Below are 25,697 nucleotides of genomic sequence, written 5' to 3'. Positions count from 1 at the left end.
TGAGTATATATTAGACAGTGGCATCAGTCAGTCAAAGGAGTTCTAGGCCTACCGGGAACCAGAGCCAGAACCTGGCCCCCTCAAGAGAGGCACGAGGAGCAATAGCCTAAAGACACCACCGTGTAATTGGAAGCAATCTTTGTCTGCCATCTACCAGGTCAGGCACCAAGAAAGGTAGGAATTCCAAAACAAACTACTGCTGATTAATTAATTGCAAACCAAAAGCCGAACTAGCAACAGAACTCTCCAATCAAAACCAAGGAAACCAGTATAACGTCACCACAAACGCCGTGCATCTGTCTGTACAACCCTCCCGTCTTCCCGGGAGGGGGACGGAGGGGTCCCAGACCTCCGCGCCGGCAACTCTCCCCAATTCAGAGGCTATCAAAAACACGAAAAAACACCGACCGGAGGGAAGGAGGGATTCTGGGGAGCCTCCGGGTCTTACCCAGAAAATGGCGTTTCATTACATTCAAATGCTGGTTTTCTGAGGAGAGCCCCTTTGGCTCCCCAGAGCTACCTAACCAAAGAAAAAGAAGAGTGACTTACCCGGGAGGCGGTCGTCACTCGCTCCTCAACTCGAAGTTGAGACAACTGGCTGCAACCTGCAACCCAAGGCTACACATGTCCGAGAAGGGCCAAGAACATTACCAAGATACTGTGCGGCCAGGACACTGTTCGACCTCCAAAAGCCCCGTGCCCGAATGTCAGCCCAGGACATATTCCCAAAAACAGCAGCCAAAGCCGCGAACTTACGAACGTCATGGGCACGGGGATAGACCGCAGGCTGGCTGGACCGAATAATCCTGCGGACGACCTGGGAGACCCGCACCCTGGAACAGGGAAGAAGGGAAACCGGGTCCACCCAAAGCTCATCCCCTGCTATGGAGGCCGTGGTGTGCAGATAACGGCGAAGAGCCGCAACCGGACACAAAACATGATGCACCTCCGGCCGAACCAACCAAGCATCAACAACGAAAGGACCCCTTTGGAAAGCAGCAGACTCATTCTTCGCCAGAAGAGGAGGAGAAAACTGCAAACTAACGAAACAACCACCAGGACCAAAAGAGCAGAAACCCTTTTGCCAGAGGAGAGCATGAAGCTCCCCGACCCGACCCCCAGAGGCCAATATCAACAAGAAAAGAGCCTTAGAAAAACAATCCTGAACCGAGAGGGCCACCACAAATCGAGGAGGAGAGAGAAAAGAGAGGACCCGGTCCAACGACCAGGACATCTCAGGCAGCGCATGAGCAGGCCGGAGGTGAAAAACGACCGAGAAAGCTTGCGGAACGGAGTAGAAGTGACATCCACCCCGAAAGCAAGCTGCAGCGGCTCCGCCAGTGCCGCACGATACGAGGCGACAGTATTTGGCATAAGATGACGGTCCTGAAACAACCAAGAGAAATGACAAAACCTGATCAAAAATCGAAGACAACCTACGTAGAGACAAAAATACCGAAAGGACCACCAGGAAATTTCATACTGCCATCTAGACGAAACTCGCAGGTGGGACAACATCAAAGAAGCCACCTGATCACCATACAATTGGTGATACACCCGCGTCAAAAAGACCAGATGCGAAGAGTTGAGAAGATCGAACCAGCCACATACCAGACTGAACCGATCTGCTGAAAGAGGCAGAGCCACGGGAAGACCCTCGGGTTCGGACATCGAGCAAGAAGCTCCTGAAACCAGGGCTAGGCCGGCCACCAAGGAGCCAACAGAACTACTCTCCCCTGGCAAGTCTCCAACTGAGCCAGGATCAGGGGCAACAACCGGACCGGTGGGAAGAGGTACAGGTAACTTCACCTCGACCAGTCCAGCCGAAAGGCATCGACCCCGACGGCTTCGCAGTCCGGGAAGGGCGCCACAAACTGGAAGACGCCTCGACCACGCCGATGCAAAGAGGTCCACCTCAGGGCACCCATACGTCCGGCAGAGCCAACTGAACGAGTCGACCGTCCATTCCGTGGAAAGGGGAATGAAGCAAGACAGGCCGTCCGCCAGGACGTTTGACACCCCTTGAACATGAACCGCCAGGAAAGACAAACCCCGAGAACTCAGCAGACAAGTCACCCGAAGTGACCAGCCCCAAAGATCCAAGGACCGCATCGAACCCCCACGGTTCAAGCAATGAACCACCGGGGAGCAGTCCGAATGGAGCTGGATCGTTGCTCCTCGAGTAACCCGAATCCTCTGAAGCAAATGCCACACTGCCGCAAACTCCCGCCATGCTGTGAGCTCAACGGAAGGACAGACCCCACCGACCCTGGCCAGCCTGGTGAGCACTTGTCACAAAACTCCAACCGAGAGACAAGGCATCCGTGAACACATCGAGTGAGGGCTCGAGGAGGCGCTACGGCACAGAACCCCAAAAAACCCGCAGAGGAAGCCGGCGATGCAGCAGCCGACGCAAGGCTCCCGGGATCCGAACCCATCGATCGCGACCACGGCGGAAGGGACAACCCAGTAGAAACCAGAACATTCGCCGAAGCCAAAAGATTCACTGCTTCTTTGTATCACTAAAAATTTGACTAGCGACACTTGTTTTTCCCTTTGTTTTAACGTGTCTGTAGTGATGCATCAGTGTCATTGAAAAGGTTCAGGCAAGAGCCTATGTTATGACCCTGAGTTCTTATCTGGAAACCAGAGGTCAATTTGAGCTCTAAATAATTATTATACATTAATTGATAGGATTGGATCATGTGAAAAGGATATTTAATTAATAACAACATTTACATTCATGGCTCCTTAGAACTTGGGGATACATTTGTTCCCATCTTTCTTGCCAGACATAAGATGAATCTTGTTTCTCACAGAGCATTCAGGCTCTGGGCTTGTTGATTATTAAATATAATATTGAACTTGTTATCAACTATTTTTAGAATTATTAAAGTAACTAGTAATGAATGTCTGAGTAAACTTGTGATGATTGTTGCTGTACGATCAGCTAAATATCCGTCCCAGCAGCATACTTAAATGATCTCGGGTGGCTGTGCTCGCTCTTCTCTCTGGCTGGCTGCCGTGGCGTCTTGACTTTCCCTGTAGGGCTCTGTCTTCCTCCTCCTCCTTTCTCCTCTCCCTATAACCTATGTCCAAGATAAGTACTATCTCTGTATAGTTACTGTGCTACATGGTTAGGTGTATTTATAGTTATTGTGTATTCTAAGCCAGTGTTTTGGCATCACTAAGTGTACTCCAGTGTGACTAGTGAACCACGTGGGTCATAGCCACCCAGACTGCTTCAAGCCTTACAAGTGCCTTTCTCCAAGTAGACTTTACCCTAGTTTTGCATTTGTAAACCTTGCATCCTGCCTATGTGGACCAAAGTGTTTAACGTAAGATAGAGTGGTAAAGAAACTAGTTGTATTAATGTATATGGGGGTTATTAGAGGGTTTAATAAATAAGTTAGTGTATGAGAAGTATCAATTCATCCTGTTGAAGTGGTGTAGATGATTAGCTACTAGACAGCAGACATGTAATTTAAAACATAGAATCATTAATAGGAACCTATGTTCCTTGGGGGCCGGGCCTATCTATCCCACTATTTTTTATACATCTTGAATCTAGCTATTAGTCCTTCTCAGTACAACCACATACCTCCCCCATAACAGCCTACTAAAGCTTGCTCTGGGTGTGTTGTTTCAACAAAATTTGCATTTCTTCCCACATTCTACACAACTTCTTAATTGTTGAGGAAGGGACATTCTGTAATGCCTCCTCCTTCCCCGAAGATATTTGCTCAGCTGCTTCTATGCTCATCCTCACATGTGTTTTCATATCTTGAACCTTACCACTGACTTTCTTGGGACCCATGGCATGTTACATATATAATAATCAGTTTTATGTTCAAAAAGCAAAAAATCATAAAAAAATGTAATTTCTTATAAACCTGATCGTCACTAAGTGGGAGGCTCTAGTAAACTGAGGCAGGTCAGCCCGTGCGACGCGCTCGGTTGACCCGAACGTGTATCAACGAATATCGTAAGTCGACGACACTATCGTAAGTCGAGTCGCATTTTCCGGTCAAATTTATATCGTAACTCGAAATTATCGTAAGTCGGGGCAATCGTAAGTCGAGGTGCTACTGTACTTACAGGGCACCTAGGGAAGGTAACCCTAGGCGCATGCAGTCCGAGTACAGGTGAAATTACTCCTGGCTTGCACACCACAAGAAGACAGGACCACACCACAAGGCACAGCACAGGAACAGATCTGGAGCCAGAGTCGCACGACCACCAGGTCTCGCATCAGCAACAGAACTGAAGGTGTGGATAGCCGGCGCAGGGGTCTTGGATTTCCCCTTCTCCCTACCGGGGAGGGAAAAGCTGCGCAGACAGCAGTGCGGTGACGATTGTAATGTCATGCTCGTTTGCTTGTTTTCGTTTGGGTGAGTTCTGTCCAACAGTTTGGCTTTCAGTAGCAATATTATTACCAGATAGGTTTTTTTGTGGCACCTACCTTTCTGGGTGCCTGACCCGGTCGATGGCAGACATAAAATGCTTTCAACCACACAGGGATTTCTATAGGCCATTGCTCCTCGTGCCTCTCTGACGGGGGCCAGGTTTTGGCTCATGGTCCCGATAGGCCTAAGAACTCCATTCGCTTTGACTGATTCCAGGGTCTAATACATTCATATCAGCCCAGATAGCTTTGGGGAGCTGAAGGCCCCCACCCCCTCCCCCCAGAAAATTTGCAAGATATTGTTAAAAATTGCTAGAGCCAATGCCATCGAAATAAAATAGTTTTAATGACTAAAATACTGTATCAACATAATAACTGGGATAAATGCCATAGAATCATGATGGCACCATTTCAAATAATCTTGAGAGCTAGGAGAGATAAGTACATACTTTGGAAAATGCAGGAACTATATAATTTTAATAAACTGTGTGTGCACCAGTTAATTAAGCACAAGACAATTATTTTGCTGAACTGTGTTCAAGACACAATTTGTCATTTAATTTTTATATGACTTACAATTTTAGGACGGCAAACAGGCAGCTGGTAATAGTGGTAAGTTTCATGTGGATTGAAGTAGGGTCCCACTTTGTTGACATAAAGTACAACCTGAAAGTGTAAATAGCACAGTTAATGCATTTAATTGTGAATATCAAATACTGTACAGTAATAACAAAAAATAAAACACTGGTGAATGTTCTGCCTCACCATTTTACAAAAAAAAATAAAAATAGTCAATGTGTGAAAAAGGGGGAAGGTTAATCTCGCCCACAAGGATGTGGCGAGATAATCTTAACATATGCATTGTTTAGATATTTATTTATTTTTAATTATTTATTTATACTGTATACTGTATTTACAAAAAGGTACATTGGGTTTATGAGAGTACATAGCACTGATGTTGTTACATTCTTAAAAAAGTCACTAACACGCATAGCATTTCGGTCAGGTCCTTAATCTAACAGATAATTTTAAGTACTACAGTATAGGTAATTTGTAGCAAAATTTAAAGAATATTAACAGGTAAAGTGTAAGAAAATTTGAAAAATATTAATAGGTACATTGTAGTAAAATTTGAGGATTATCAACAGGTTCACTGTAGCGTAATTTGAAGAATATTAATACGTACATTGTAATAAAATATTCATACAACAACTATGATCTAAGTTGATAGCAGTGATCACGATGGTGAAGTTGCACGACTTGGGCACATATAGTGAGGGATGGGGTAGCACAAGATACAGTGCGAGTTTGAAGCATTAGGTAGGAAACTATGAGGATGAAATTAGGTAATTTTTGGTTTTACTTTTTAATAAAGCATAGGTTGGACTGCTTTTTAATTCATTAGGGAGCAAGTTCCATAGACTAGGTCACTTTATTTGCATAGTGTGTTTGCACAAATTTAATGTGACTCTGGAGGATATTAAAGATATACAGTGGTACCTCGCATAACGATTGCCCCAAAAGACGAATATTTTGGGTAACGAACGGCCCGATCGGCGTCAAATCGTCCCGTATGACGAACGCTGGTTTGAGTAACGTCAACACCACATGGTGGGGTCGCGCTGCTGCTTGCACATTCTTAGACGCCTCCGACGATGCACATAAATTACGTTGTTCTTGTTTAAAGATGCTAATGATGCTGGGATATAAAAGGGTGACTGCTGAGATGTTGCAAAGCATTGACGTTTTTGTAGGAAAAAAGAAATGAAATGTCTGATATACAACAAATGTCAAAAAAGTTCGTTCGGTGTTCGGCAGGTAGGCTGCTCCATTATAACAATCTTTCTTTGTTTCAAATGTGTTCCATTTGTATTTTATTTGTCATTTACGTCTCAATAATGGAGAAGCCTACCTTACATACACTGAATAAACCATTATGACATTTTCCTTTCTTCAAATGTGTTCAATATTTATTTTTCATTTGTCTTATAGCAAAAGGTTCGTTCGGTGGTCGGCAGGTAGGCTGCTCCATGTTTCTTACATACAAAAAACGTAAATAATAAAAAATATGAAGAATTTTGAAAACCAGTACAAATGTCAAAAATGTTCGTTCGGTGGTCTACAGGTCGACTGCTCCATGTTTCTTAAAAAAAAAAAAAAAACGAAAAATAAAAGAACTGTTGAAACAATTTGAAAAATGGACAAATGTCATAAAGGTTCGTTCAGTGTTTGTCGGGTAGGCTGCTCCATTATTGAGACGTAAGTGATAAATACAAAACAAATGGAACACATTTGAAACAAAGAAAGATTGTCATAATGGAGCAGCCTACCCAACAAACACTGAACGAACCTTTTGCTATAACGAATATGAAAGACAAGGGCTGCTGGCTGGGTTAGTAGTGCGTGAGCAACCATTTGTAGCACACATGCCTCTGGCTCTCAAACACCTGTCCCACACGGTGTTGAAAGACTGTACTCAGTCAGTGCAATTCAGACCCTATTGTTTGAAGAACATAAGGGTCATAACATTGGTGAAGCTAGGCGCAATAAGGGCTTAACACAACGGTCGGATGCCTGTGATACAGCACCTATGAGGATGATACAGCGAGCGTATCCAGGTGTAGCTCTGAGCCCCACCCTTGCCATCTCTAATGTATATAGATGATACATAGATGAATCGTTTTCTGCGTTCAGTGATGATGCATCTGATACAAGTAGCATAGATGAACAGTGTTAGCGGCTTCCATGGTGGTGGTGTTCATTGATATTTTTAAGAATACCTGAATCTTTTCCTGACTGATGGACACTCTTTGAGGCTAGCTGAATCTCTTCCTGACTGATGGACACTCTTTGAGGCTAGCTGAATCTCTTCCTGTGTGGGACCTTACAAAGCGATCTTTTCAAGACTACCTTACAAATTGAGCTTTTCCTATAATCGTTTCAATACTACCTTATGCTTTACAAGCTTGGCTACATACCACCTACAAGTACTAAAGCCAAGGGTGCACGCGAGTGCATTATTTGCAAGCACACAGAACGATGAAACAGGAAACAAAAATCTATCTGTAGCTGGTGCAAGGAGAGCAAAGTCGCACTGTGTACCATGGACTACTTCGTTGACTATTACGCACCTCCAAAGTACTGAGTGTGTAATACAGTGTGTTACTGTGTAAATAGTATGTGAAACTGTACATATTGTAATATTAGTGCATTTTTACCACGTAATATTGTGACAATAAACATTTATTGTGGACACATTACTGACACATGTATCACAGTTCCATGGAAAATTATGAACATTCTACTGTATACATATTGTAAAGGTCACAAATATGCATCATATACGATAAAAGAAACAAATAAAACCGCATTGGAAATGCATAGGAAAAATATTTGAAAATATATTTGTGGCAACACGCGGTGCTTGAATGGCCGGCGCGACCGTGTCTGGGAGCTTCACACACGGGCGACCAGCCCCTGATGACGTCACAGCGCACCTTGTCCACGCCCTCACAGCCAAAGTAAGTGGAATTTGGTAATTATTTTTACATAGACATGTTCAGGGACGGTAATTTATCATTTTACAAAGAAAAATTATATTTTGGGGAACATTTGATGTCATGCACACTAGGGAAATTTCACAATAAACACAGTGCATCACACTGGTTACATGGGGGACACTCGTTTTGTATGACGTCCGTTTCACATGACGAACATGGAACGGATTAAATTCGTTATGGGAGGTACCACTGTATTTATTTCTGGTGTGGTGATTATGGGTCCTATCACATCTGTTCAGGAAGAGTTTCAGATCAGGATTTGCATTTAGGAACAAGGTTTTGTACATGTAAATAAAATAAGACAATGTGTGGAGTGAGTTTGTGTGTAGCATGTTAAGTGAATTAAAGAGGGGGGCTCAGTGCTGTCTGAAACAGAGTTCGTTACTGTTCTGATAGATTTTTGTTGGGTGATGATGGGCTTGAGGTGGTTTGCAGTGGTTGAACCTTATGCACAGATACCACATATATAAGATAGGGATAAATTAGCACATAGTATAATGAGAGAAGAGCAGAGTTTGGAACATAATTATTCTCTCTTTATTTTAATTTAATTAATATATAGAATTAATTTTAATCCTGTTATTATTATTATTATTATTATTATTGAATTATAATATCTGATTTCATAAAGTATACCAACTGTTTTTGAGACTTTTTTGGCTGTATTATATGTGGGTGTTGAAGTTGAGTCTTTTGTCTAAGTATAGGCCAAGGAACTTTCCATCATTTTTATTGCAGATGTTAACATTGTCTATCTGAAGCTGAATTTCATTTGATGATTTGTTTCCAAATAAATAAATTTGTTTCCAAATAAGTAGGTCTATGTTTAGTGTGAGTTTGTTGGTTGACATCCATGAGTGGACATTTATTCGTTATTTACAACAGTATTTAGTGTGTGTGGGTTGGGGTCCGAGTAGATGTAAATAATATCGTCAGCAATTAGTATAGGTTTAAGAATGTTAGATACATTAAGCAGATCATTGATGTATATAAGAAATAGGAGAAGTCCTAGGATGCTGCCCTGTAACACTTCTATGGTCAGTGGTAGAGTGGGAGAGGTTATATCATTGATGGCTATATACTGGTGTTTGTCACCAAGATAGGATCAAATATAGTTCATGGCAAGGCCTTTGATTCCATTATGGTTTAATTTAAGTATGACGTAGTTATGGTTTACAATATCAAAGGCCTTTCTTAGGTCAATGAAGAGCACAATTGGGAACTCATTTTTCTCAAGGGCTGCGTAGATTATATCAAGCAGAATAATTGGTACTAGTCAAGCCGAATGCATCATTGGTACTCTTTTGGGAGCAGAAGCCAAACTGACAGGGACTTAATATGTTGAATTTTACAAGGTAGGAGTTGAGCGGTTTGTAAATAATTTTTTCAATTTTTTTTAATACACTGTAGATTTTATATTAGTCTGTTATTGTTTGTGTTTGCAGTATCGCCTCCTTAATCAACTGGCATTACTCGTGCTTTTTTAACCCTTGTGCTGCTCTGCTATTAATAGTATTCAACACCGTCAGGTGCAAGAAATACAAAAAATTGTCTTATAAAAGTGTTCATTTGTGTTCCCTGATCATGGGAAAATAATAAAAAAATCATAGTGACATATTTTGGCCACAATAATGTGGGGAAGTCTGGCAAATTTGAAGTATTGACAGAGCAATTGTCAGAGGCAGTCTCCTTCAATGATTATGTGACACATACTGCTGCATTAAAGTCGACAGAAAGGGCCGAAATTACAGTTCTCACTCAGACAAATCAACAGTACACTAGGAAATACTTGCTTAACTCTTCTAGATAACTATCGTAACAATAGGCTAACGTATGTTAGCAATACGTAATTACTGATGAACACTTTGGCAGTCTCATTGCGTCTGCTGGTGTTCATGTGATGAGTACACTCTTTTCTCTCTCGTTTTATCACTTCAATATTAAAAGGAATCTCCTACCGCGGACCGGACTCTCTAGCGATGCGCGCTAGGTGACATCAGTATATAACAAGATTACAATTACCATCGCATTAGGCAGATTTCTTTAGCTGTGGCCGCAGTATAGAAAATCACGCCTTCACAGGCAAGCGATGGGAAACAGAATGATGTTGGAAGCTTGGGGCAACCTGAGTGATTTCTGCTTGATTGGGTTCTGGGATTTTACTACTCCCTAGGCCCAGCTGCTCCAAGTAGTATCCCCACTACATTTCTTGTTCTTCAAAAAGGGCCAATCAGGCTACATGCACTGCAGCCTACCCCAATTAAAGCACACACTCGCTCCCTATCTGCCGCAATCTCGCACTCGCTCCCTCTCTTGAGGGCAAGCATGCATTCTCCCTCTCTCTCATGAGCACACACACACGTGCTCCCTATCTGCCATGAGCACACACTTGCTCCCTCTCTATTGTGAGCATGCACTCACGCCCGCTCAGTCTCGCGAGCACGCACTTACTCCTCCTCTCTCTTGGGAACACGCACTCGCGCGCGCGCACACACACACGCGCGCACAGAAAAATGAGGGCAGTAATCAGAGGCAATGTATCGGAATGGAGAAATGTCACAAGTGGAGTACCACAGGGTTCAGTTCTTGCACCAGTGATGTTTATTGTCTACATAAATGATCTACCAGTTGGTATACAGAATTATATGAACATGTTTGCTGATGATGCTAAGATAATAGGAAGGATAAGAAATTTAGATGACTGTCATGCCCTTCAAGAAGACCTGGACAAAATAAGTATATGGAGCACCACTTGGCAAATGGAATTTAATGTAAATAAATGTCATGTTATGGAATGTGGAATAGGAGAACATAGACCCCACACAACCTATATATTATGTGAGAAATCTTTAAAGAATTCTGATAAAGAAAGAGATCTAGGAGTGGTTCTAGATAGAAAACTATCACCTGAGGACCACATAAAGAATATTGTGCAAGGAGCCTATGCTATGCTTTCTAACTTCAGAATTGCATTTAAATACATGGATGGCGATATACTAAAGAAATTGTTCATGACTTTTGTTAGGCCAAAGCTAGAATATGCAGCTGTTGTGTGGTGCCCATATCTTAAGAAGCACATCAACAAACTGGAAAAGGTGCAAAGACATGCTACTAAGTGGCTCCCAGAACTGAAGGGCAAGAGCTACGAGGAGAGGTTAGAAGCATTAAATATGCCAAAACTAGAAGACAGAAGAAAAAGAGGTGATATGATCACTACGTACAAAATAGTAACAGGAATTGATAAAATCGACAGGGAAGACTTCCTGAGACCTGGAACTCCAAGAACAAGAGGTCATAGATTTAAACTAGCTAAACACAGATGCCGAAGAAATATAAGAAAATTCACCTTCGCAAATAGAGTGGTAGACGGTTGGAACAAGTTAAGTGAGAAGGTGGTGGAGGCCAAGACCGTCAGTAGTTTCAAAGCGTTATATGACAAAGAGTGCTGGGAAGACGGGACACCACGAGCGTAGCTCTCATCCTGTAACTACACTTAGGTAATTACACTTAGGTAATTACACAGTTGGGTAAAAGTGACCATGTCTTTTTTGGGAATAAAGTATGCAATGCGTTATAATCTGGAAAAAAATAAGGAGGTTGAAGCAGTTGAAAAACCTGACTTCAGGAGAGGACTTTATGGCGACCTTAGAAATTTTTTTAGTGAGTATAATTGGACAGACTTGATGCTAAGCAAGGAAGTGAAAGAGATGTATGTCAAGTTTTGTGAAATATATGATAAAGGCACAAAAAAATTTATACCAAAACAGAGATGCAGAACTAGGAAACAGGATTGGTTCAATAGAAATTGCGAGAGGGCCAGAGACCAAAAGACACAAAAATGGAATCAATACAGGAAGAGGCCAAACCCCCAAACATACCAGCGATACAAAGATGGGAGAAACAACTACATGGCAGTGAGGAGAGAGGCAGAAAGAAATTTTGAAAAAGGGATTGCAGACAAATGTAAAACAGAACCAGGTCTACTCTATAAATTCATAAACAACAAATTGCAGGTAAAGGATAATATTCAGAGGTTGAAAATGGGAAATAGATTCACGGAAAATGAAAAGGAAATGTGTGAAACACTAAACGAAAAGTTCCAAAGTGTGTTTGTACAAAATGAAATCTTTAGGGAACCAGACACAATAAGAATTCCAGAGAACAACATAGAGCACATAGAGGAGTCTAGAGACGAAGTGAAACAAATGCTCAAGGAGCTAAGTAAGAACAAAGCAGTTGGTCCAGATGGAGTTTCACCATGGGTTCTGAGAGAATGTGCACCTGAGCTCAGCATTCCACTTCAACTGATTTTTCAGGCATCCCTGTGTACAGGAGTTGTAGCTGATGTGTGGAAAAGGGCTAACGTAGTTCCAATCTACAAAAGTGGAAGCAGGGAAGACCCCCTTAATTATAGACCTGTATCATTGACAAGTGTAATAGTCAAAATATTGGAAAAAATAATTAAAACTAAATGGGTAGAACACCTGGAGGAAAACGATATAATATCAGACAGACAGTATGGTTTTCGATCTGGAAGATCCTGTGTAACAAACGTACTCAGTTTCTATGATCGAGCCACAGAGATTTTACAGAAAAGAGATGGTTGGGTTGACTGCATCTATCTGGACCTAAAAAAGGCTTTCGACATAGTCCCACATAAGAGGTTGTTCTGAAAACTGGAATATATTGGAGCGACAGGTAAGCTACTGACATGGATGAAAAATTTCCTGACAGAAAAATGCGGGCCGTAATCAGAGGCAAGGTATCGGATTGGAGGAATGTTACGAGTGGAATACCACAGGGTTCAGTTCTTGCACCGGTAATGTTCATTGTCTACATAAACGATCTACCAGTGGGAATACAAAATTACATGAACATGTTTGCTGATGATGCTAAGATAATAGGGAAGATAAGAAACCTAGATGATTGTCATGCCCTTCAAGAAGACCTGGACAAAATAAGTATATGGAGCAACACTTGGCAAATGGAATTTAATGTGAATAAATGCCATGTTATGGAATGTGGAATTGGAGAACATAGACCCCACACAACCTATAAATTATGTGAGAAATCTTTAAAGAATTCTGACAAAGAAAGGGATCTAGGGGTGGTTCTAGATAGAAAACTGTCACCTGAGGACCACGTTAAGAATATTGTGCGAGGAGCCTATGCTACACTTTCTAACCTCAGAATTGCTTTTAAATACATGGATGGAGAAATACTAAAAAAATTGTTCACGACTTTTGTTAGACCAAAGCTGGAATATGCAGCAGTTGTATGGTGCCCATATCTTAAGAAGCACATCAACAAACTGGAAAAGGTGCAATGACGTGCCACTAAGTGTCTCCCAGAACTGAAGGAGAAGAGCTACAAGAAGAGGTTAGAGGCATTAAATATGCCAAAACTAGAAGGCAGAAGAAAAAGAGGTGATATGATCACTACGTTCAAAATAGTAACAGGAATCAATAAAATTGATAGGGAAGAATTCCTGAGACCTGGAACTTCAAGAACAAGAGGTCATAGATTTAAACTAACGAAACAAAGCTGCCGGAGAAATATACGAAAATTCACTTTTGTAAACAGAGTGGTAGACGGTTGGAACAAGTTAGGTGAGAAGGTGGTGGAGGCCAAGACCGTCAGCAGTTTCAAAGCGTTATATGACAAAGAGTGCTGGGAAGACGGGACACCACGAGCATAGCTCTCATCCTGTAACTACACTTAGGTAATTACACACACACTCACACACTCACTCTCTCTCACTCTCACTCTCACTCTCCCTCTCCCTCTCCCTCCCTCTCCCTCTCCCTCCCTCTCCCTCTCCCTCCCTCTCCCTCTCCCTCCCTCTCCCTCTCCCTCCCTCTCCCTCTCCCTCTCCCTCACTCTCCCTCTCCCTCACTCTCCCTCCCTCCCTCTCACTCTCCTTCCCTCTCACTCTCCTTCCCTCTCACTCTCCTTCCCTCTCACTCTCCTTCCCTCTCACTCTCCTTCCCTCTCACTCTCCTTCCCTCTCACTCTCCTTCCCTCTCACTCTCCTTCCCTCTCACTCTCCTTCCCTCTCACTCTCCTTCCCTCTCACTCTCCTTCCCTCTCACTCTCCTTCCCTCTCACTCTCCTTCCCTCTCACTCTCCTTCCCTCTCACTCTCCTTCCCTCTCACTCTCCTTCCCTCTCACTCTCCTTCCCTCTCACTCTCCTTCCCTCTCACTCTCCTTCCCTCTCACTCTCCTTCCCTCTCACTCTCCTTCCCTCTCACTCTCCTTCCCTCTCACTCTCCCTCCCTCTCACTCTCCCTCCCTCTCACTCTCCCTCCCTCTCACTCTCCCTCCCTCTCACTCTCCCTCCCTCTCACTCTCCCTCCCTCTCACTCTCCCTCCCTCTCACTCTCCTTCCCTCTCACTCTCCTTCCCTCTCACTCTCCTTCCCTCTCACTCTCCTTCCCTCTCACTCTCCTTCCCTCTCACTCTCCTTCCCTCTCACTCTCCTTCCCTCTCACTCTCCCTCCCTCCCTTTCACCCTCCCTCCCTCTCACCCTCCCTCCATCCCTTCTGTGGGAAATTTTACCCACTATATCAATATCATCATCTAAGAAATATATAATTTCTATATCATTTCTATATCATATCTATATCACATCAAAATCGTATCAAAATCAAATCTAAATCATATCCGAATCATTATAGATTCATTATACATCTTGATCCTAGATGACAATGTCACTATGATCACGTATGCCATAGGGCCCTATAGATGCCTACGTGACTTTGTGCATGATCTCTCAAGGATCCAGAAGTTTCTAGAAGGATTTCTTAATTAAAAAACTATTGGAATATTAATTGCTTCCGGTTGGGATTATAAATCGAATCCTAAATAAGAATCAGTGGTACTATCAAGTACTACTTGTAATCTTTAAATCCTATATCTAATTATATTATAATCACATCTTACCTCAATCATAAGTCTAGACATTAAAAATAATCAATCAATATTCATTGAAAGCTACCCCCTCTGAAGGGAGAGGGAGGAGCATCTCGGGAACAAGAAGTGCCGAGCATACCCCGCGGCACTTCGCGTTTGTTGACAACACAGTGAACAAGTGTGACGGATCCTTAGCGAACATTATTTAGCTCAGGACATCTTATCTAATTATCTTTATCACCAGTGAATATTCTCTAGAACTGGGGGAGTACCTGACAATATATCTACACGGGAAATCCCTAGAACATTTATATCTATAAGTGTAGAGTGGAGCACAGTGACTTGTCTCCACCTTCACCATCAACGCAGTTTAACCCTTAAAGTGCGCATCACGTCATATGATGTGTTGGAAGTTGTTCCAATCAACTGCGCATCACGTCATATGACGTATTGGAGTACTACGCAAGATTTAAATGGCCCGCGGATACACAGGGTTCATCACACCTTCATCAGGGCTCTTGTAAACAGACACCATTTTACTTCCGGGGCCAAACTCCCGGGTGTTATTGGCCTCAGTATTGAGTGAGCAACCAAGCTTGGCGCACGCAGCATGAGCTAACAGCACTGCTGTTCAGCTTGTGACCACAGCATCGCCTAAAAATGCCAAAATATACTTGTTCATGCTATTATGTAGAGATGATATTATTACAGAAGACCCCTGACTGATAAAACTGACCAGGGTTCTGATAATAGCAGGATTGTGGTGATATTTAGTGCTGTGCGACATGGAGGGAGGAGTAATGATGTGGGAGAGAGGGTGGTGGCGATGTCTTCTGACTGTGTGTGGCCACCTTTTATTGACTGCACTCACCATACCAGCTTAGTGGTTCGCTATGGTGAACACAAATGTAGATACTTACATATAACGTGTGTATAGAGGGGTATAAACAGCAAGAGAATGTTGGGAGCCACCATTTTTGGTGAGGGCGGTGGCGTCGTCTGCACGACGCCACCGTGCAGACGACGGTGTTGTTTACTGGTTACCACGATGGTCTTTGGGCACCATACCAGTTTACTTGTACAAGTATGGTGAATAAAACAGGTAGATATTTATATATAATGTGTGTATATAGCGTAATAACACCACACAGTATTGTTGGAGGAGAAATATTAGTGTGTCTGGCCTTGAGGGCGGCAGCCATCAGCTGACTGTGTGAGGTCCTACGTCTTTGTGCCTTTACTCACCATACAAGCTTAGATGTACAGTTAGGGTGAACAAAACATGTAAATACTTATATATAACGTCTGTATATAAAAGCAAAACCAGTATGGTGGGTGGAGAATGGTGGCAAGTCAGATGAGGTGAGGGAGGGAGTGGCAGCCAGTGGCGGGCTGCCAATGGCACTGCCACTCAGCATACCAACTTAGTGGCTCGTTATGGTGAACACGAATGTAGATACTTATATATAGCGTCTGTATATAGTGAATAAAAGCAAAAACAGTATTGTGGGAGGAGAATGTGGGTGAGTCAGGCGACTAAAGGGAGGGAGGAAGTAGCAACCAGTGGCGGGCTGCCACTGGCACTGCCACTCAGCATGCCAACTTAGTGGTTCATTATGGTGAACACGAATGTAGATACTTATATATAACGTCTGTATATAGTGAATTATAGCAAAAACAGTATTGTGGGAGGAGAATGTGGGCGAGTCAGATTACTTGAGGGAGGGCATGAGTGGCTGGCTGGTACACGGCGGTCACTCCTCGTTACTTTTTGACTCATAATAGCTACGTAGTGGTTCGTTATAGTGAACAAAACATGCAGATACTTAAATATAACCTGTGCTTATAGTGTAATAACCGACAAAGTATTTGTTCACTGATTGATGAACATAATTGAATCAACAATAGGCACACCATATTTTTGAGTACAGGCATACCTCAGAATAAGAGTTTAATCCGTTCCTGGAGACGCCTCGCCTTCCGAAAACTCGCATTCCGAAATTAATTTCCCCATAAGAAATAAAGGGAAATGAATTAATCCGTTCCTGACTACCCCAAAAACCCCACATCAAACTAAATTTTTATACCTAATTTACCTAATTCGTCTAAATAAACCTACAAAACTGTGTTCCAGTTATTACTTACCTTGCTGTCGAGTGCTGTAGGCGTATGGAAGATGGTGAGGAGGGGGGAGGAGGAGAGGAGTTACTGTTTGGAAGGGGAGTCCCCTTCCATAATCACATCACATAACCCCATGCCTTGTAACACTATGGATACCACTTCTCTTTCTAAATTTTTCAAACCAGCCCCTGCTTGCCTTAAACTCTTTCTTATCTGCATCACTCGTTGCAGGGGTATTCTTTAGAAGGTCTTCGTGCAACACCCTGGCTTTCTCACAAATAATGGCCTCCGAAACACTATCACCCCTCAACTCCTTGTCGTGTATCCAAATTAATAACAACTTTTCCACTTCAAGTATTTGTGGTCTTTGTGCCATTAATGTTCTTACTCCTTTTGCCACTTTAGCACCCATAATCTCATTTTTCTTCTTAAGTATAGTGCATATTGTTGATGTGGCTTTGTTGTACTGCCTACAAAGTTCAACAACACGTGTACCGTTCTCATGCTTCCGAATGATCTCTTGTTTCTCCTCTATTGTCATCCTCACATGAGCTTTCTGGCCTTTATCCTTACCACTGGCTTTCTTGGGACCCATGGTGAGATATATAATAACAAATTGTATAGACAAATCACCAAAAATCCAACAAAACACTGAAAATCCGAGAGAGGAATTGATGTGGGGGTAGTCACTGAGCGCGAGACAATGGTAAACTGAGGGGCGGCGGGGCGGAGGGGCGACGATCGCCGAACCACCACGCGCTAGGTCGGCCTGTACGCGTATCAACAAACTCGCGTCCCGAAGTAACCCTCGCCTTCTGAGACAAATTTTTGGAGTAAATACTGCTCGCCTTCCGAAAACCTCGCATACAGGGACAATCGCATTCCGAGGTACCACTGTACAGTGGTACCTCAGAATGCGAGTGTCCCTGTATGCGAGTTTTTCGGAATACGAGCAGGATTTCCTCGGAAAATATGTCTCAGAACGCGAGGGTTACCTCGGAACGCGAGTTTGTTGATACACGTACAGGCGACCTAGCGCGTGGTGGTTCGGCGATCGTCGCCCCTCCGCCCCTCAGTTTACCATTGTCTCGCGCCCAGTGACTACCCCACATCAATTTTTCTCGCGGATTTTCAGTGTTTTGTTGGATTTTTGGTGATTTGACTGTACAATTTGTTATTAAATATCTCACCATGGGTCCCAAGAAAGCCAATGGTAAGGATAAAGGCCAGAAAGCCCATGTGAAGATGACAATACTGTAGAGGAGAAACAAGAGATCATTCGGAAGTATGAGAATGGTACACGTGTTGTTGAACTTTGTAGGCAGTACAACAAAGCCACATCAACAATATGTTTGTTGTTTTGTTACAACAATATGTTACAAGTGTTTAATTGTGACGAAACAGGACTGTTTTGGAAAAGAATGCCTAAGAGGACATACATTACCAAGGAGGAAAAATCCTTGCCCGGACACAAGCATATGAAAGATAGGTTTACGCTTGTGCTGTGTTCAAATGCGAGTGGCGATTTGAAAATTAAACCCTTGCTAGTGTATCATTCTGAAAATCCAAGGGTTTTCAAACAGTATAAAGTGCAGAAAACCCATTTGTGTGTGATGTGGAAGTCTAATAAAAAAGCATGGGTGACTAGGCTTATTTTTTTGGAGTGGGTGAATGAAGTCCTGTGCCCTGCAATAGAAAAATATCTGCATGAGAAACATTTGCCACTCAAAGCCGTGCTTCTCCTCGACAATGCTCCTGCTCATCCTTGAGGCTTGGAAGATGATTTGTTGCCCAGATACAATAAATTTCTCACAGTTAAATTCCTTCCTCCTAACACCACTCCTCTAATTCAGCCTATGTACCAGAAAATCATAGCGAATTTTAAGAAACTTTATGAAAGGGCACTTTTCCGGAAATGTTTTGAAGTGACTGAAGCCACAAACCTCACCCTCAAAGAGTTCTGGAAACACCATTTTAACATTTGTAGTGCTTTAAAACTCGTTGACAAAGCCTGGCAAGAAGTGACTCAAAGAACCCTGATCTCTGGCTGGAGAAAATTGTGGCCTGAATGTGTGAGAGAACTAGACTTTGAGGGGTTTGAGCCTGTAAATGATGCGCCTATTGTTGAGGAAATTGTTAGTCTAGGCCAGCAAATGGGCTTGGAATTGGATAGTGATGATGTGGAGGAGTTGGTGGAAGAACACAACGAAGAACTGACCACCGAAGAACTCCAAGCCCTTCAACAGGAACAGCAAGACAACGCAGCGGATGATTCTACAGTGGAGGAGGAGGAGGCAGTAGCGAATGTCCCTTCTGCAGTAATTAAGAAGGTGTGTCAGATGTGGGAAGAGATTCAAATAATTGTTGAAAAGACTCACCCAGAGAAAGCTGTAGTAGGCCTTTATCTTTTCAATGACAATGTGATGCCTTACTACAGAGACAGCTTGCGAAGGGAAAAGCAAGCTTTTCTCCCCTCCTCACCATCTTCCATACGCCTACAGCATTCAACAGCAAGGTAAGTAATAACTTGAACATAGTTTTGTAGGTTTATTTAGATGAATTAGGTATAAAAATTTAGTTTGATGAGGGGTTTTTGGGGTAGTCAGGAATGGATTAATTTATTTCCCATTATTTCTTACGGGGAAATTAGCTTCGGAATACGAGTTTTCGGAATACGAGGCGTCTCCAGGAACCAATTAAACTCTTAAACTGAGGTATGCCTGTACAACAATGATTCACTCATTTTATTATATAAATACAGTGGTACCTCGCATAACGATCGCCCCAAAAGACGAACATTTTGGGTAACGAACGGCCCGATCGGCGTCAAATCGTCCCGTATGACAAACGCTGCTTTGAGTAACGTCAGCACCACATGGTGGGGTCGCGCTGCTTCTTGCACATTCTTAGATGCCTCCGACGATGCATATAAATTATATTGTTCTTGTTTAACCCTTAACATGCTCGGGGTTTAATATCCTACCATCCCCACAGGCACATGTCATTTTGAAAAAAAAAAAATTATTTTTTCTTTCTAACCTGTTAATTTGTGTTCACTGATCACGGGAAAAATAATAAAAAAATCGTAAGTGGCATATATTGCCCGCTATAGGGCGGGGAAGTCTGGCAAATTATAGGCGCTGACTCAGCGTGCGTCCCAGGCGGTCTGTTGCTCGCAAGCTGTCAGGCCAGAGTTGCCACAAAGAGATAGTTACCGAATTATTTCAATGTCTCTGATTGATTTTTCATACTTTTTTTGCTGTAATATTATTCAATAGTGTGTAGTTTGATATATTTATATAATAAAATGAGTGAATCGTTGGTGTACTCAAAAATATGGTGTGCATATTGTTGATTCAATTATGTTCATCAATCAGTGAACAAATACTTTGTCGGTAATTACACTATAAGCACAGGTTATATATAACTATTTGCATGTTTTGTTCACTATAACGAACCACTAAGTAGCTATTATGAGTCAAAAAGTAATGAGGAGTGACCGCAGTGTACCAGCCAGCCACTCCCGCCCTCCCTCCAGTCATCTGACTCACCCTCATTCTCCTCCCACAATAATGTTTTTGCTCTAATTCACTATATACAGACGTTATATATAAGTATCTACATGTTTTGTTCACCATAACTGTACATCTAAGCGTGTATGGTGAGTAAAGGCACAGAGATGTGGCTACTCACACAGTCAGCTGATCTGCGGCCGCCCTCAAGGTCAGACGCACTAATATTTCTCCTCCAACAATACTGTGTGGTGTTATTACGCTATATATCTTATATACAGACGTTATATATAAGTATCTACATGTTTTGTTCACCATAACTGTACATCTAAGCTTATATGGTGAGTAAAGGCACAGAGATGTGGCTACTCACACAGTCAGCTGATCGGCGGCCGCCCTCAAGGCCAGACGCACTAATATTTCTCCTCCAACAATACTGTGTGGTGTTATTACGCTATATACACACATTATATATAAATATCTACTTGTTTTATTCATCATACTTGTACAAATAAACTGGTATGGTGCCCAAAGACCATCGTGGTAACCAGTAAACAACACCGTCGTCTGCACGGTGGCGTCGTGCAGACGACGCCACCGCCCTCACCAAAATGGCGGCTCCAAACCTTCTCTTGCTGTTTATACCCTCTATACGCACGTTATATATAAGTATCTACATTTGTGTTCACCATAGCGAACCACTAAGCTGGTATGGTGAGTGCAGTCAATAAAAGGTGGCCACACACAGTCAAAAGACATCGCCACCACTCTCCCTCCCACAGCATTACACCTCCTTCCATGGCGCACAGCGCCAAATATCACCACAATCCTGTTATTATCAGAACCCTGGTCAGTTTTATCACAGTCAGGGGTCTTCTGTAATAATATCATCGCTACATAATAGCATGAACAAGTATAATTTGGCATTTTTAGGCGATGCTGTGGTCACACGCTGAACAGCAGTGCTGTTAGCTCATGCTGCGTGCGTCAGGCTTGGTTGCTCACTCAATACTGAGGCCAATAACACCCGGGAGTTTGGCCCACGATTTTTTTAAAAAATGCCGTCTGTTTACAAGAGCCCTGATGAAGGTGTGGTGAACCCCGTGTATCCGCGGGCTGTTTAAATCTTGCGTAGTACTCCAACACATCAAATGACGTGATGCGCAGTTTACTGGAACAACGTCCAGCACGTCATATGACGTGATGCACACTTTAAGGGTTAAAGGTGCTATTGATGCTGGGATATAAAAGGGTGACTGCTGAGATGTTGCAAAGCATTGATGTTTTTGTAGGAAAAAAGAAATGAAATGTCTGATATACAACAAATGTCAAAAAGGTTCGTTCGGTGTTCGGCAGGTTGGCTGCTCCATTATGACAATCTTTGTTTCAAATGTGTTCCATTTGTTTTGTATTTGTCATTTACGTCTCAATAATGGAGAAGTCTACCTTACATACACTGAATAAACCATTATGACATTTTCCTTTCTTCAAATGTGTTCAATATTTATTTTTCATTTGTCTTCTAGCAAAAGGTTCGTTCGGTGGTCGGCAGGTAGGCTGCTCCATGTTTCTTACATACAAAAAACGTAAATAATAAAAAAAATGAAGAAATTTGAAAACCAGTACAAATGTCAAAAAGGTTCGTTCGGTGGTCTACAGGTCGGCTGCTCCATGTTTCTTAAATAAAAAAAAAACGAAAAATAAAAGAACTGTTGAAACAATTTGAAAAATGGACAAATGTCATAAAGGTTCGTTCAGTGTTTGTCGGGTAGCCTGCTCCATTATTGAGACGTAAGTGACAAATACAAAACAAATGGAACACATTTGAAACAAAGAAAGATTGTCATAATGGAGCAGCCTACCCAACAAACACTGAACGAACCTTTTGCTATAACGAATATGGAAGACAAGGGCTGCTGGCTGGGTTAGTACTGCATGAGCAACCATTTGTAGCACACGTGCCTCTGGCTCTCAAACACCTGTCCCACACGGTGTTGAAAGACTGCGCTCAGTCGGTGCAATTCAGACCCTATTGTTTGAAGAACATAAGGGTCATAACATTGGTGAAGCTAGGCGCAATAAGGGCTTAACACAACGGTCGGATGCCAGTGATACAGCACCTATGAGGATGATACAGCGAGTGTATCCAGTTGTAGCTCTGAGCCCCACCCTTGCCATCGCGAATTTATATAGATGATACAGAGATGAATTGTTTTCTGCATTCAGTGATGATGCATCTGATACAAGTAGCATAGATGAAGTGTTAGCGGCTTCCATGGTGGTGGTGTTCAATGATATTTTCAAGAATACCTGAATCTCTTCCTGACTGATGGACACTCTTTGAGGCTAGCTGAATCTCTTCCTGTGTGGGACCTTACAAAGCGATCTTTTCAAGACTACCTTACAAATTGAGCTTTTCCTATAATCGTTTCAATACTACCTTATGCTTTACAAGCTTGGCTACATACCACCTACAAGTACTAAAGCCAAGGGTGCACGCGAGTGCGTTATTTGCAAGCACACAGAACGATGAAACAGGAAACGAAAATCTATCTGTAGCTGGTGCAAGGAGAGCAAAGTCGCGCTGTGTACCATGGACTACTTCGTTGACTATTACGCACCTCCAAAGTACTGAGTGTGTAATACAGTGTTACTGTGTAAATAGTATGTGAAACTGTACATATTGTAATTTTAGTGAATTTTTACCATGTAATATTGTGACAATAAACATTTATTGTGGACACATTACTGACACATGTATCACAGTTTCATGGAAAATTATGAACATTCTACTGTATACATATTGTAAAGGTCACAAATATGCATCATATACGATAAAAGAAACAAATAAAACCACATTGGAAATGCATAGAAAAAATATTTGAAAATATATTTGTGGCAACACGCGGTGCTTGAATGGCCTGCGCGACCGTGTCTGGGAGCTTCACACATGGGCGACCAGGCCCTGATGACGTCACAGCGCACCTTGTCCACGCCCTCACAGCCAAAGTAAGTGGAATTTGGTAATTATTTTTACACAGACATGTTCAGGGAAGGTAATTTATCATTTTGCAAAGAAAAATGATATTTTGGGGAACATTTGATGTTATGCACACTGGGGGAATTTCACAATAAACACAGTGCATCACACTGGTTACATGGGGGACACTCGTTTTGTATGACGTCCGTTTCACATGACGAACATGTAACGGATTAAATTCGTTATGCGAGGTACCACTGTATATCAAACTACACACTATTGAATAATATTACAGCAAAAAAACTATGAAAAATCAGACATTGAAATAATTAGGTAATTATCTCTTTGTGGCAACTCCGGCCTGACAGCTGGCGAGCAACAGACCGCCTGGGACGCACGCTGAGTCTGCGCCTATTTTTTGCCAGACTGCCCCGCCCTATAGCAGGCAATATATGCCACTTACGATTTTTATTATTATTTTTCCCGTGATCAGTGAACACAAATTAACAGGTTAGGAAGAAAAATTTTTTTTTTTTTTCAAACTTACATGCGCCTGTGGGGAAGAAAGGATATTATACCCCTAGCATGTTAAGGGTTAAAGTAAAATCACGTAGCAATGCTACAACAACAACCTACAGCAAAGCTGTTATATAAAATATCGTGCCTTAACTCGCGACAAGAGAGTTATCAAGTCTGGCACACTGTCAGACAGGCACCCGGCAAGCAGAGAAGTATTTTGAGGTTATTTTGGTATATAGTTGGCCAATTGTATGCTTGTGTGACTTTAATATTCTATAAGTCTGTCTGTTGGTTATAAAGCGAGGCAACGTCTCATATCTCAGTAAGTTTATTAATATTGTAGAGCAGCAGTAGAATCTTATCCAAGCACTAACCCTCATGAGTGTTCATTGTGTCAGAAAAGATTCAGTCGCAATAAATAAACAAGACCTCATAAGTGTCCATAGTGTTGGAAGAGATTCAGTCAGGCTGACTGTACATCATCATATAAATTGAATATAAATACATTGCATATATACTTGAATATATAAATTAAGTTAACAATTGCTTGCTTAGTTATTTTTCAAGTTATCATGTAAGTTCATTTGATTGAATATAATTTCTAGTACTTAGTAACAGTACTGTACTTAGACTACATTTAAAGTCATTTATTATACTTTTACAATTTAAATTGTTGTTTATAGTATAAGAATATTGGCTGTTAATAATTATGGTGCTAGGCTAGACTATGTACATGTTTAAATCTCTGATTTAAACAGAGCCAGTGTTCAGTCATATAACTGAATTTATTAAATCTTATCCTTGTATTAAATACAAGCTGATGTGAGATACCTGTTGGAAGGTGGACTGTGGATCTTCAATCAACCTATCAACTAATTCATTCACCCCACCTGCCCCCTTACAGCCCACAATCTGTCATTAGGAAAAGAGGAGCTAGGATTTACAACCCTAGCTAGAGATTTTAGTTGAATTAATTTGCAGACAGTAATTTTTAATTTAGTTCAGTACAGGTCCCTGGTAGTACTCCTCTCATATCAATCCCAGCAGGTTTTTCCCACACCTCCCTCTCACTCTCCCTCCCTCCCTCCCTCCCTCCCTCTCACTCTCTCTCCCTCCATCAGCCCCCTCTCCCTTCCCCCCTCCCTCCCTCCCTCTCTTACCCTCCCCCCCTTTCTCTCTCCCTCCCTCCCTCTCCCTCCCCCCCTCTCCCTCCCCCCTCTCCCTCCCCCTCCCCCCTCTCCCTCCCCCCCCTCCCCCCTCTCCCTCCCTCCCGCCCCCTCTCCCTCCCTCCTGGTTGATACCTGGTTGATGGGGTTCTGGGAGTTCTTCTACTCCCCAAGCCCGGCCCGAGGCCAGGCTTGACTTGTGAGAGTTTGGTCCACTAGGCTGTTGCTTGGGGCGGCCCGCAGGCCCACATACCCACCACAGCCCGGTTGGTCCGGCACTCCTTGGAGGAATAAATCTCGTTTCCTCTTGAAGATGTCCACGGTTGTTCCGGCAATATTTCTTATGCTTGCTGGGAGGACGTTAAACAACCGCAGACCTCTGATGTTTATACAATGTTCTCTGATTGTGCCTATGGCACCTCTGCTCTTCACTGGTTGATTCTGCATTTTCTTCCATATCGTTCACTCCAGTACATTGTTATTTTACTGTGTAGATTTGGTACTTGGCCCTCCAGTATCT

At 42.5% G+C, this 25,697-nt stretch overlaps 1 protein-coding gene across 2 annotated transcripts in view; it reads right to left on the bottom strand.

The window, feature by feature from the left end:
• Window positions 1-25,697, bottom strand: part of LOC123762747 (transmembrane 9 superfamily member 1) — a 119,567-nt gene that overhangs the window by 89,926 nt on the left and 3,944 nt on the right. For both annotated transcript variants that reach the window (XM_045749507.2, XM_069332293.1), the window contains exon 2: window positions 4,982-5,071. In XM_045749507.2, the coding sequence (XP_045605463.1) occupies window positions 4,982-5,071 (90 nt within the window). The remainder of the gene's footprint in view (window positions 1-4,981; window positions 5,072-25,697) is intronic.

The sequence above is a fragment of the Procambarus clarkii genome, chromosome 27, assembly GCF_040958095.1.
Source record: "Procambarus clarkii isolate CNS0578487 chromosome 27, FALCON_Pclarkii_2.0, whole genome shotgun sequence".
Classification (NCBI taxonomy): domain Eukaryota; kingdom Metazoa; phylum Arthropoda; class Malacostraca; order Decapoda; family Cambaridae; genus Procambarus; species Procambarus clarkii.
This window is presented reverse-complemented; position numbering and strand designations above follow the sequence as displayed.